The 13,638-nt window shown below is 41.4% G+C and overlaps 1 protein-coding gene across 1 annotated transcript in view; it reads left to right on the top strand.

Annotated features, from left to right (window-relative positions):
• The window catches only part of LOC126242117 (dentin sialophosphoprotein-like), a 162,970-nt gene that overhangs the window by 107,642 nt on the left and 41,690 nt on the right, over nucleotides 1-13,638 (top strand). The window contains exon 4 of the mRNA XM_049948063.1: nucleotides 2,393-2,652. Within this exon, the coding sequence (XP_049804020.1) occupies nucleotides 2,393-2,652 (260 nt within the window). The remainder of the gene's footprint in view (nucleotides 1-2,392; nucleotides 2,653-13,638) is intronic.

The raw sequence follows: 13,638 nt of genomic DNA, 5'->3' as shown, positions 1-13,638 counted from the left end.
CTTTCTATCCTAAACAGCGCTGTTATCAGTTCAGAGGCGACCTCTACGGTACGTTCCTACCAAATAGTCCTTCGCCCTGACTACTAATACTCAAATAAATGTTCAAAATAAATGCTCGCCACAAAAGTGTAAGTAACAGTTACCACTTGCCAGGCGGATTTGTAATTATCACTGACGGCACACTAACAGTTACTTTAGCGAATTCTAAGCAATCCAGGACTGTGTGCAGTCCTCGCGAGTTCACTATCGGTTATTACAGAAAATACGCGATTTGTCACAGTCCGTCTTTGACAACGTCCGAGGCAAAGCGCGATCCGACGTTTAACAGACGTGGATCTTACAGTGGCTGAGTGGGAAGTGAACCTTCCTCTTGCCTCTCGGGCTGTATTTATATATGTGCCGTAGCGGACGGCCAAGGGAACATCTGCTGTCATCTTCCTTATGCAAACGGCAGCAGCCTCTGAACGACCGCTTTCTCGGGCACATAATCTTTAATAACAAAGGTATGAATTAATTTAGAATTTTCTTAATTTTTACATGCATTCAGGTAAGTTGGTTGAAATCACAAAAAATGTTTCAGTTTGCTTGAATAAAAAGTTTGCCTTCTACAATTTTTATAGTGAAACTAACGGTAGATCGTTACCTCTGAACTATATCTTTAATAGAACTTGTATTGGCTGTTATCAATACATAATTCTAAAATTTGTTATAGCTCCATTATTTAGTAGGTTTTATCATCTACTGTACCCAAAATTTTCTATCATTAAAATTACAGGTGCTTAATCTACCACAAGTGAGTATATTTTAGTTATAAATTTGGTTTTCCTTAAATTACTCAAAAACTATAAGAGGTAGCTTAACGTGATGTCTTTGTTATTACTTTTAGGTTAACCAAAAGCATCTTACATATTTTTACGTTTCTAATATTTAGCGCCTTCGATTTTGCTTCGAACCGTAGATTCTGGCTGTAATTTTATGACCTCCATAGGCACATGCAGACCAAATTCTGGATATCTAGCTTTATTATTTAGCACCACTTTTTTTCCTTAAAACTATATTTTTGCGAAAACTATTGATTTAAGACTTGACCTCTAAAATGTTATTGCAATAAAATATATGTTGACGAAGATTGAATATAAAATTTTGACTTTTAATTTTATACTTAATTATGGTGCAATACTTGTGCACTCCGCGCAGACGTTTTATGTTGACGTGGCGCTACTAGCGGTGAACTGGGGTAAGTCCCGGCACACTTGCTCGTCTCTGTATCTCTCAAAAGATACAGCGCTTGTTTCGCTTCAACACGGCTTAGCCACATCCTAGTTGACAGTTTCCGGAATGAAATTTTCACTCTGCAGCAGAGTTTAAAGTCTGAAGTGCTGATGATGCTGTAGTGTACGGGAAGGTGTCCTCGTTGAGTGGCTGTAGAGGGATACAAGATTACTTGGACAGGATTTGTGATTGGTGTAAAGAATGGCAGCTAACTCTAAATATAGATAAATGTAAATTAATGCAGATGAATAGGAAAAAGAATCCCGTAATGTTTGTATAGTCCATTAGTAGTGTAGCGCTTGACACAGTCACGTCGATTAAATATTTGGGCGTAACATTGCAGGGCGATGTGAAGTGGGACAAGCATGTAATGGCAGTTGTGGGGAAGGCGGATAGTCGTCTTCGGTTCATTGGTAGAATTTTGGGAAGATGGGGGTCATCTGTAAAGGAGACCGCTTATAAAACACTAATACGACCTATTCCTGAGTACTGCTCGAGCGTTTGGGATCCCCATCAGGTCGGATTGAGGGAGGACATAGAAGCAATTCAGAGGCGGGCTGCTAGATTTGATACTGGTAGGTTTGATCATCACGCGAGTGTTACGGAAATGCTTCAGGAACTCGGGTGGGAGTCTCTGGAGGAAAGGAGGCGTTCTTTTCGTGAATCGCTACTGAGGAAATTTAGAGAACCAGCATTTGAGGCTGACTGCAGTACAATTTTACTGCCGCCAAGTTATATTTCGCAGAAAGACCACAAAGATAAGATAAGAGAGATTAGGGCTCGTACAGAGGCATATAGGCAGTCATTTTTTCCCTCGTTCTGTTTGGGAGTGGAACAGGGAGAGAAGATGCTAGTTGTGGTACGAGGTACCCTCCGCCACGCACCGTATGGTGGATTGCAGAGTATGTATGTAGATGTAGATGTGTTGACGATAGGAGATGACATAATGCCAGAAGTAAAGCTGTGAGGATGGGTCTTGAGTAATGCTGGGATAGCGCAGTCGATAGAGCAGCTGCCCGTGAAAGGCCAAGTTTCAGGGTTCAGGTCCTGTCTGGCACAGTCCTAATCTGTCTGCCAGCAAGTTTTATTAGTAGTAGCAATGTTTCGTTTGTACTTGTAGGGTAGCCACGCACCAGAGGACCACGTGAGGAGTAATAGGGAAGAGGACACCGACGATCGAGACGGTGAGCACGGAGAAGGCGCCGGCGATCGACACGATGAAGACAAAGACGGTGGCGAAGAGGGCGGCAGCGACGGGGCCGGAGACGGAAGAAAAGGAGGCGAGGACGACCTGGCGTGGGCGGGCCGCCGCCCCCTGGACGGCACAGACTGGCCCAAGTGGGCGGGCGGCGACGGGCCGCACGGCAGCATGCCGCCCAGGTCAGCCACCTCACGTCCACTGCGCTAGCTTGTAACCTGCCCCTCACTTATCGACCTTAATGACAGTGAAAAATTAAACCGCAACCTGGGAAAAGCAATTTTCACCGAAGTTAATCTGCCGGTACAGAGAGAGGAAAGGGTTACATCTAAATGAAAGGAAAAATGCAAATGAAATTGGTGGAAATTAATTTTGAAAAGGAGTAAAGTTACTAAAGAAAGTAAATGTGCGGTCGTTACGTTAACAATTAATTGGCGTTAATTAGATGTTTGAGATTTGGGGAAAATTACGGTCGCCAGTCCCATGGACAACTACTATAATAACTGAAAATGAAAGATAAATGCACATATATTTAGCACTAAAAGCATGTGTTGTGTGAAAACTGAGTGTTTGTCAGAAGTAATAAATTTCGCTACACTCTGACTTAATTTAGCAAAAGAATTAATAAAACCGGAAAATGGAAAGTTAATTTAGTGACTGAAATTAATATTGAACTTTGTTTCTGAAGCACTACGAAATTCAATAAAATAAGTTTAGTCTTGGGCTACCTCAACAATCATTTCAAAAGCTACTTGAATCTACGCAATTTAGAAATAAGAGATTTAACTTTGAACTTGAATTAAATGATTCTGAACAATTAACAATAATAAAATTTAATACGTACCAAGCCGAGCTGCAGTCACAGCTAAGCTAAAATATGGTAAAAAAACTCGCACTCTTAATTTGTGCTTGTGTAATCTAAAAATTGTAGCCAGCTATGAATACTTTAACTGAACTTTGAAATTAAAGCAGTGAAATGGAATGATATTACTTTAATGCTGGCGTTTGAATTTCAACGACACTCGGGTTCATTCCGGAAAAGGAAGGGACCCTGCTTGGTAATGCAATAGGGACAATGAGCAACAAAGGTTCATGCTAAGTTGCTGTAATTTTGTGAGGCAAATGGAACAATTTTAAAAGCTGAGGTCTGCCATACAGTTCTAAAACTTTACGTGCTCACAGTCTTCGTTGTTGGTTGATTGAAGGTTTGAAGTCGTCGGTCAAGGAGGGGGCGACTGTCACTCATTGTCGGCCGTCGCTGTTGCAGAAGCTGGATGTTGGCGCGCCTTCTTCTCGACACTGTCACCAGGCGAAACGGGCTCTTGATGTGCACCAGCTAATGCTTCCCGTCCGCGACACCGCGTCAGAAACTATCATAGCAAGTCGAGCGCAATTACATGCTGCCAAACCCCGAAAGCGCGGCAACTCGCGGGAGCGTCACTCAACACACCTGCTCCACCGCCCTACTCCAGCCAGACTCCCTCTGCCCGCGCTCCATGCAGCAGAGTTAACACCACGAAAGATCCTAAACACTTTGGTTCTCCACACGACCTATCGATGTAATCATTCGATAGCATAATTTTCCCTAGACCAGACCCAGCGTAAAAATACAAATAATATTTACAAAACAAACTAATTATACATCGACATAAATGCATAAAGATATATATATATATATATATATATATATATATATATATATATATATGCAAATAATAAAGCAATTACAATATATAAAGACACAGAAATGTCATATCTTCAGGTAACAAAATAAGGAAAAAAATTTATAGTACAATAGATGGAAATAGGAGGATATGCATCTCTGGCGTTACAAGCTGAAGGCCCCGTGGTCTACTGGTAGAACGCGCGTCTCGAAACCAAGGGGTCCCAATCACGGTCAGACAATGGAAATTTTCAATACACAGAGTGCGTCAAAAAATGTATACACACTTTGAAGCTTCATAGAAAATTTATTTCCCGTTCTACAATGTTAAATTTCTGGAAATGGAAAGCTTAAAGACCAACTGGAAAAATAAATGTACTTTGCAAATGTGATTAATGTTCAAACTGGTGGCCTTCAGCATCAATACATTTCTGAGTACGAGTCACCACTGATTCCGTACATCGTACCAAAGTGTCCAATGAGATTTCTGCACACACCGCCTGAAGCTCATTCCAAAGTGTGTCCAGGTTACGTGGTTTACGTTTGTACACATCATCTTTTACTGTGCCCCATAAGAAGAAATCCAGCTACGTGAGGTCTGGAGACCGTGCAGGAAACTCGATTGGTCCCGTGCGTCCTATCCACTGGCCTGGCACGTTGTAATTTTTCCTCCTATCTATTTAATTATGTAGTTATGTAGTTCTCAATTCGTTCGAGCAATCAATCATTCATAATAGGAAACACAGTCATAACTCAGTCACTCAAAATGATTCAGAAATTTTACTTGTTAGAATGAAATCAGGCGATGATTCTTCTTCTCCGCAGGCTCGTGCTTTGCGGCAGTCTGCTAATCTGTACAAATAAAATGCCTCGTATTTTTGGGAGCGTTGTATAATCAGTCGGGAAACCTCAGATCAAGCGGATATTTGGATTTGAGGAAGTTTAACCTTCCGAAGAAGTAATGGAGCTCTTGGTTTATTAAATGCAGGTTCGTATCCAGTCTTTCGGAAGTTCCCTTCTGATTAACAACTACGCAATATATCCATGAATATCATTAATTCTCAAATGTCAAATAATGTAAATTGTTACACACCTTTTGTATGAAGGAGCAATATATATATATATATATATATATATATATATATATATATATATATATATTACTTTTAATCGTACAATTTCGTATCAGTTATCTTTTGTTCCCACGCCCGGGTTCCCGGGCTCGATACCCGGCGGGGTCAGGGATTTTCTCTGCCTCGTGATGGCTGGGTGTTGTGTGATGTCCTTAGGTTAGTTAGGTTTAAGTAATTCTAAGTTCTAGGGGACTGATGACCATAGATGTTAAGTCCCATAGTGCTCAGAGCCATTTCAGCCAGTTATCTTTTGTCATAAATCTCAATATTCAGATTACAATTCTTCAAACAATGCTCAGGCTAATCGGCACGAAGACAATCTCGGAAGCTTTTTTGTAACAACCACCAGAGAGAGTATTACAAAGAATAATTATGCGCTCATGGCATAGCTATTGTATGAAACTACTTTGCGCAAGGATTCTGCGAGTATGAAGATAGAAAATTAGTAAACGTCATTCAAGGGTAGAATTTTATCAGAATAATTCATCGAATATAAAGAGATATTACAACGTTGTGATCTAGGTATGCTCGTACGTCCCTGTGATAGTGCGGCGGGGCGCCATCTTGTTGGAAATAAAACTCATCATTACCGTGTAATGCACGAATGGCAGGAAATATGGAGTCAGCAAACACTGTTAGGTACGTTTCTCCAGTAACAGTACCTTCAAAGTGGAAAGACCCAATGAGTCCCCTTGCAGACAAACCACACCACACATTTACCCCAAGCAAATTCACAGCCTTTTCAACTGTAATTTGAGGATTATTTTCAGCCCAGTACACACAATTGTGCCTATTGACAGTTCCATTGAGTTTGAATTGGGCTTCATCCGACCAAATTATGCTACCCATAAACCCCGGTTCACGTCTCACCATCTCCTGAACCCATTCACAAAATTCTAACCTTCGATCTGGATCGTCGTCACTTAGCTGTTGCACCATTCTTGGAATGTACACACGAAACTTGCCTTTCTTCAGAATTCGTAGCACACTACTAGCACTTACACTACTCTCACGTGCCGCTTGCCTTGAAGATTTTTGAGGCGAATGCTGAAACAGTTCCAAGACTGCAGTTGTGGAATCATCACTTGTAGCTGTACGAGGTCGCCCTGATCGACCTTTATGCACATCACACACTGTTCCATGAATTTCGAATTTTTTTCGTAGACGTGTAATTGTTACCCTTGAAGGTGGTTCTGTACCATACTCACTTCTCCACTGTCTTCGAACCGCAGCTACATTCTCAAACTTCCAGTACCACTTAATTATCTGCTTCCGCGCTTCAAAGCTCAAACGCACGTCCGCCATGTTGCAGTTACTTCCTTTACACTGCTACCACCTGTTGAAGAAACATAACATTATTTTCTCACAGATATTTAACCTTTTAGAACGGGAAATAAATTGTCCATCACAGTTGAAAGTGTGTATACATTTTTATTACGCACCCTGTACTTTTAACCTATCCTTGATGAGTACCCAAGAACGACACGTTGTTCGTATTCCACGTTAAACTGTAAAACCCCTTTGCTCGGTCAGATAAATGGCGTAGACTAAAGACACTTGAAAGACCGGCCACTCGAAGTGAGTCCATGGCTGTGGGACCCTGCTTACCTACAGCAATTTTCACTCTGCAGGAGACGGTCTTTCTTCTCATCACAGACTTTGCTGTTCTAGGCAGATCCTTGACCATCTCACGTGCTAGTCAAGAGGCAGAAAACCACATCAGTCGTTCTCGATAGATGATGCTCCAATGCTGTAACGTTGCAGTGAGAATTTTTCACGAAATCTCAATCGCCAAATTTCTCTTCCGAATGGCAAACTGCACTGTGCAAAAGAATTAAAGGGCCATTTCTCAGAAACTATATTGTTTTCCTACAAACAGCTTACTGAACGCATTATTGTGGCCAAGATAGATACGAAGCCCACACCTACTACAGTAGTACAAGTTTATATGCCAACTAGCTCTGCAGATGACGAAGAAATTGAAGAAATGTATGATGAAATAAAAGAAATTATTCAGATAGTGAAGGGAGACGAAAATTTAATAGTCATGGGTGACTGGAATTCGAGTGTAGGAAAAGGGAGAGAAGGAAACGTAGTAGGAGAATATGGATTGAGGCTAAGAAATGAAAGAGGAAGCCGCCTGGTAGAATTTTGCACAGAGCACAACTTAATCATAGCTAACACTTGGTTTAAGAATCATGATAGAAGGTTGTATACATGGAAGAACCCTGGAGATACTAAAAGGTATCAGATAGATTATATAATGGTAAGACAGAGATTTAGGAACCAGGTTTTAAATTGTAAGACATTTCCAGGGGCAGATGTGGACTCTGACCACAATCTATTGGTTATGACCTGTAGATTAAAACTGAAGAAACTGCAAAAAGGTGGGAATTTAAGGAGATGGGACCTGGATAAACTGAAAGAACCAGAGGTTGTACAGAGTTTCAGGGAGAGCATAAGGGAACAATTGACAGGAATGGGGGAAATAAATACAGTAGAAGAAGAATGGGTAGCTTTGAGGGTTGAAGTAGTGAATGCAGCAGAGGATCAAGTAGGTAAACAGACGAGGGCTAGTAGAAATCCTTGGGTAACAAAAGAAATATTGAATTTAATTGATGAAAGAAGAAAATATAAAAATGCAGTAAATGAAGCAGGCAAAAAGGAATACAAACGTCTCAAAAATGAGATCGACAGGAAGTTCAAAATGGATAAGCAGGGATGGCTAGAGGACAAATGTAAGGATGTAGAGGCTTATCTCACTAGGGGTAAGATAGATACTGCCTACAGGAAAATTAAAGAGACCTTTGGAGAAAAGAGAACCACTTGTATGAACATCAAGAGCTCGGATGGAAACCCAATTCTAAGCAAAGAAGGGAAAGCAGAAAGGTGGAAGGAGTATATAGAGGGTCTATACAAGGGCGATGTACTTGAGGACAATATTATGGAAATGGAAGAGGATGTAGATGAAGATGAAATGGGAAATACGATACTGCGTGAAGAGTTTGACAGAGCACTGAAAGACCTGAGTCGAAACAAGGCCCCCGGAGTAGACAACATTCCATTGGAACTACTGACGGCCTTGGGAGAGCCAATCCTGACAAAACTCTACCATCTGGTGAGCAAGATGTATGAAACAGGCGAAATACCCTCAGACTTCAAGAAGAATATAATAATTCCAATCCCAAAGAAAGCAGGTGTTGACAGATGTGAGAATTACCGAACAATCAGTTTAATAAGCCACAGCTGCAAAATACTAACACGAATTCTTTACAGACGAATGGAAAAACTAGTAGAAGCCGACCTTGGGGAAGATCAGTTTGGATTCCGTAGAAATACTGGAACACGTGAGGCAATACTGACCTTACGACTTATCTTAGAAGAAAGATTAAGGAATGGCAAACCTACGTTTCTAGCATTTGTAGACAAAGAGAAAGCTTTTGACAATGTTGACTGGAATACTCTCTTTTAAATTCTAAAGGTGGCAGGGGTAAAATACAGGGACCGAAAGGCTATTTACAATTTGTACAGAAACCAGATGGCAGTTATAAGAGTCGAGGGACATGAAAGGGAAGCAGTGGTTGGGAAGGGAGTAAGACAGGGTTGTAGCCTCTCCCCGATGTTATTCAATCTGTATATTGAGCAAGCAGTAAAGGAAACAAAAGAAAAATTCGGAGTAGGTATTAAAATCCATGGAGAAGAAATAAAAACTTTGAGGTTCGCCGATGACATTGTAATTCTGTCAGAGACAGCAAAGGACTTGGAAGAGCAGTTGAACGGAATGGATGGTGTCTTGAAGGGAGGATATAAGATGAACATCAACAAAAGCAAAACGAGGATAATGGAATGTAGTCGAATTAAGTCGGGTGATGCTGAGGGTATTAGACTAGGAAATGAGACACTTAAAGTAGTAAAGGAGTTTTACTATTTGGGGAGCAAAATAACTGATGATGGTCGAAGTAGAGAGGATATAAAATGTAGACTGGCAATGGCAAGGAAAGCGTTTCTGAAGAAGAGAAATTTGTTAACATCGAGTATAGATCTAAGTGTCAGGAAGTCATTTCTGAAAGTATTTGTATGGAGTGTAGCCATGTATGGAATTGAAACATGGACGGTAAACAGTTTGGACAAGAAGAGAATAGAAGCTTTCGAAATGTGGTGCTACTGAAGAATGCTGAAGATTAGGTGGGTAGATCACATAACTAATGAGGAGGTACTGAATAGGATTGGGGAGAAGAGGAGTTTGTGGCACAACTTGACCAGAAGAAGGGATCGGTTGGTAGGACATGTTCTGAGGCATCAAGGGATCACCAATTTAGTATTGGAGGGCAGCGTGGAGGGTAAAAATCGTAGAGGGAGACCAAGAGATGAATACACTAAGCAGATTCAGAAGGATGTAGGTTGCAGTAGGTACTGGGAGATGAAGAAGCTTGCACAGGATAGAGTAGCATGGAGAGCTGCATCAAACCAGTCTCAGGACTGAAGACCACAACAACAACAAACATATTGTTTTCCAACATAGCAAACAAAAAATCTGAAATTTAACTGAAGTTTGCCTACAGTCTTCTTCTATGGTGGTGCAGAAGCGTGATGCCCTGCGACCTCACCCTCGGGTTCCCAGGATGCAGCAAACAGCAAGATGGCGTCGACAGATGTGAAAGAAAGGTCAGAACTCAGAAGTTGACGTAAGGTATGATGGAATAATGAGGTCACATTTGCACAGAATTTCATAAAAATTCTGCCCAACGGCACCGTAAACTTGGTATGGGGTGCGGGCACACATCACTTAACCACATCTCTACCTTTCTGTTGATGTCTCAGTGAAGGGGGTCAGAACCGCAACGCCCAGCGTTTAAATCACGTGGTTTCGTTATGGGTGGTTCAGGAAAACGTTTCAGACATACTAGTGCTCAGAATCGATACGAAAAGGTTTCGGGACGTGGCACAATGGGCGTCAATGAAACTATCTCATCCTATGAGGCTTTCGTTAAACATATTTCGCAAGCGAAAACGACAGATTGCAGTGAAGTGTCCAATAGTATGACGACTTTTTTGACAATCTTTGAAATTGCCGACAGCCCCCTCCCTCCCCCTCCCCCCACCGAGGATTCAACTCTTCTCTAAGGACACGAAGGGACTGCAACCCCATTGAACGTAATTTGACCCCATTGGAGTGTATCGCATCCTCAATTTTTGTTCTGATATGCGGGGCGGAACCACTAGGGATCGTTAAAAACCATTCGATAAAATTATTAATGTAATCCAAAGCAGCAAACGGTGTTTATGCTTTCTCAGGCCTCTCGCTGTGCACCTTACTGGGGGTCATCACGAGGGTGTCTGCCATTGACACAGATATGAATAAAACGGCAAAGGGCCCCTTTAAGACCTTCCAGTTCAGCAATCGAAAACGATAGATTGCAGAGCAGTGTGCAATAGTATGACGACGTTTTTGACAAACTCTGACATTGCCGACAACCCCCTCGCTCCCCCTCCCCCCACCGGAGGATTCACCTCTTCTCTAAGGACACGAGGGGACTGCAACCCCATTGAAAGTAATTGATTGAGAACATTAAACTTGTACCCGTGCAGAGACAATCATTGACCGATTCTCAGACGCCTGCAGAAAGGCAACCCCTTTGACATCCTACAGCTGAGTGGTGCCACACTGCAAGTGCCTAGGAAACTGTCAAAGGTTGTCTCTGAACAGCTGCAGTTCTCAATGAATGTGCGCATGTAACTTTGACAGTATTGACAAACATTCATGTACGTATCAATATCGCACCCCCCCCCCTCCCCCTGTGAGCACACTACAGGAGGGTTCAGATCAGGAGGGCAGAAAAAGCACATTTACCCTTTGCTGCATCAAATCGCCTTCAGATTTCGTCGAATGGTTTTGGAAGATCCCTACCGACTCCATCTGCATGCCAGAGCAAAAATTACGGTCACACTACTCTCCAAATGGGTCAAATCACGTTCAACTTGGTTGCAGTTCCTCACTGTCTTTAGAGAAGGACTAAATTGTCCGGGGGAAGGGGGGCGGGGGCCCGGCGTGTCCATAGTGTCAAAGATTGTCGAGGACGTCGTCTGTTCCACATCGTACTGCAAACTGTCGTTTTCCTGTGCGAAACGTACGTAAATGAACGACTCAGGGGAACGGGTCGTTTCGTTGACGTTTACGCCAGTTCCTGAAGCTTTCTCCTGTTGGTTCTGAGAGGCGGTGTGTTTTCCTCTGAGTCTCATAAGTAAATCACGTTATTTCAACGCAGATGTAGTGGTTCTGGCCTCCATAACAGAGCCGTCAAAAGAAGGGGTGGCATGTGAGTAAGATGGGGTGTGACCTCCACTGTGGCATTGGGCAGAACTTTAGTGAAATATGGCGGCATTGTCGCATCATTAACGTACCCTAAACGTCACATCAACTTCCGACCTTTAGCCTTTCTTCGCTTGTACCGACACCTGGCTGTTTGAAGCATCGCCGATCCGTAGGGTGAAGTCGCAGGGCGCCACTGTTTTGCATCTTTGTGGAAGAGTGTTTTAAGCACCTGTGAGCCAAATTGAAAACTTTTGCTCGCGATGGAGGGAAATGACGCGTTTCAAAACAGTGGTCCTTTAGTTCTTATGCGCAGTGTGTTTTGCTGACTCATAGCTAGATTGGGAGAAACGACCATCGTGATGAAATAAGAGAAATCAGATCTCTCTCGGAAAGTTTTGCGTGTTCATTCTTGCCACGTGCTATTCTGATTTGGAACGATAGAGAAATACGAGTAGTCTACAAGTGTTTCTGTGCATTCTCTGCCAAACACTTACGTGTGTATTGCAGAATAAACATTAAGATGTACTGTTATGAAAGTCATATTTAACACAATCACAACACAAACCATTACATGAGCATATTCGGGTACAAGTTCCTCGTGCATTCAGCGATGGCCATTCTCCCTATTTGTTTAAAACTTTAATATATATTCTACGTCTGAAACGACAGGTAGGTACAAAATTATAACTGAAGTTGTGTAAAGCTGTAAACTGTTTGGTTAGGAAGAAAACCAACGCCTACTCAGTCACTTCGTTACACGTCTCGTCAGTTTACAAATGAGTCAGTGCATTAAGTATTTGACGTTAAGCGTGTAAAACATTTCGGGTCAAAGATCGAAAACCCTAATCAAGAACTTTCACCGTACATGAAGCTACACTACCGGTAGCCCATCAAACAGCCGTAGAGCGGCGCCCATAATCGGATAAAATCCCACCGATTTTTCGTTCTAAGCTAGTATGGTTAATTTTCTTAATCATGAGAATCCGACGCGGATGTTATTTATTGCAATTACTCGCTGTCAGTGATCGGAGAATGAAGTAATAGGAAATAGTAACAACAACTTAGTTGCAAACGAGTGAATGCTGTGGACTCTAAATGATTTGGAAATACCAACAACAGTTTCATTACAAACGGTAAGCTCTGTAACTCTGTGCTAAATGTATCAAAAGTACCTCACATTTCTGTACGAAGTACGATGTGAATTATAATGATACCGATTCTTTTTAATTTCCCTAATGGAAGACCTATGTGGCACAGTAGTAGGAGAACTGTCTTTCAACACAGTTTTCTAAATTCTGTAAACATTTGTACAACAGAGGCTGAGAACTATTTTAATTTTTTTTAGAAGCTTGGTTTTCCTCCAAACTATGTGTAATATAATGATATTATTTTGTTGGTGTCTTCATTATATGTATATGTGGATACTGTAGGCAATTTTTTGAGAATAGAGTTACTAGTAAAGAAGTAACAAATTAAAACGTCGTTTCTAACGCTGAAGTTTTATCGCATGAACAGCGGAAATACAGTAAGCGATAAATATTTTTTTAATACTTTGGGGAGAGGGGAGGGAGGAGAGATGTCAGGGAAGAAATGTTTCCAAAAGGTTTCAAATTACATGTAAAGTTTATTGGAAGTGGCTGAGTTTTCTCAACCTCAAATAGTGGATGAATATAGTCTGAGTAATTTGCACGCTGTGAGTTACGCTGTCTCAAGAAATAACGTATTTTAACTTAATTAAGTAGCATGGAGAGCTGCATCAAACCAGTCTCAGGACTGAAGACCACAACAACAACAACAACTTAATTAAATGACCTACAGTATTAAACCTTTAACGTAAAATTATACCAGTTAGTAAATAAGTAATAGCAGCATTTTAATTTTTTTATAATTATGTCAGTAATTTAATGAAATACAGAAAATCAACTTTTTTTGGCCCCTAGAAGCTGTTACATAGGCAGTCTACAACTGGTTTCCGATGACTGATTTATTCATTTAGTAATTTAGATACGTTCCACCTGTAATTGTGATCTCGTCCAACATTTCAAACACAGAAATTTAA

The sequence above is a fragment of the Schistocerca nitens genome, chromosome 1, assembly GCF_023898315.1.
Source record: "Schistocerca nitens isolate TAMUIC-IGC-003100 chromosome 1, iqSchNite1.1, whole genome shotgun sequence".
NCBI classification, from domain to species: Eukaryota; Metazoa; Arthropoda; class Insecta; order Orthoptera; family Acrididae; genus Schistocerca; species Schistocerca nitens.
This window is presented reverse-complemented; position numbering and strand designations above follow the sequence as displayed.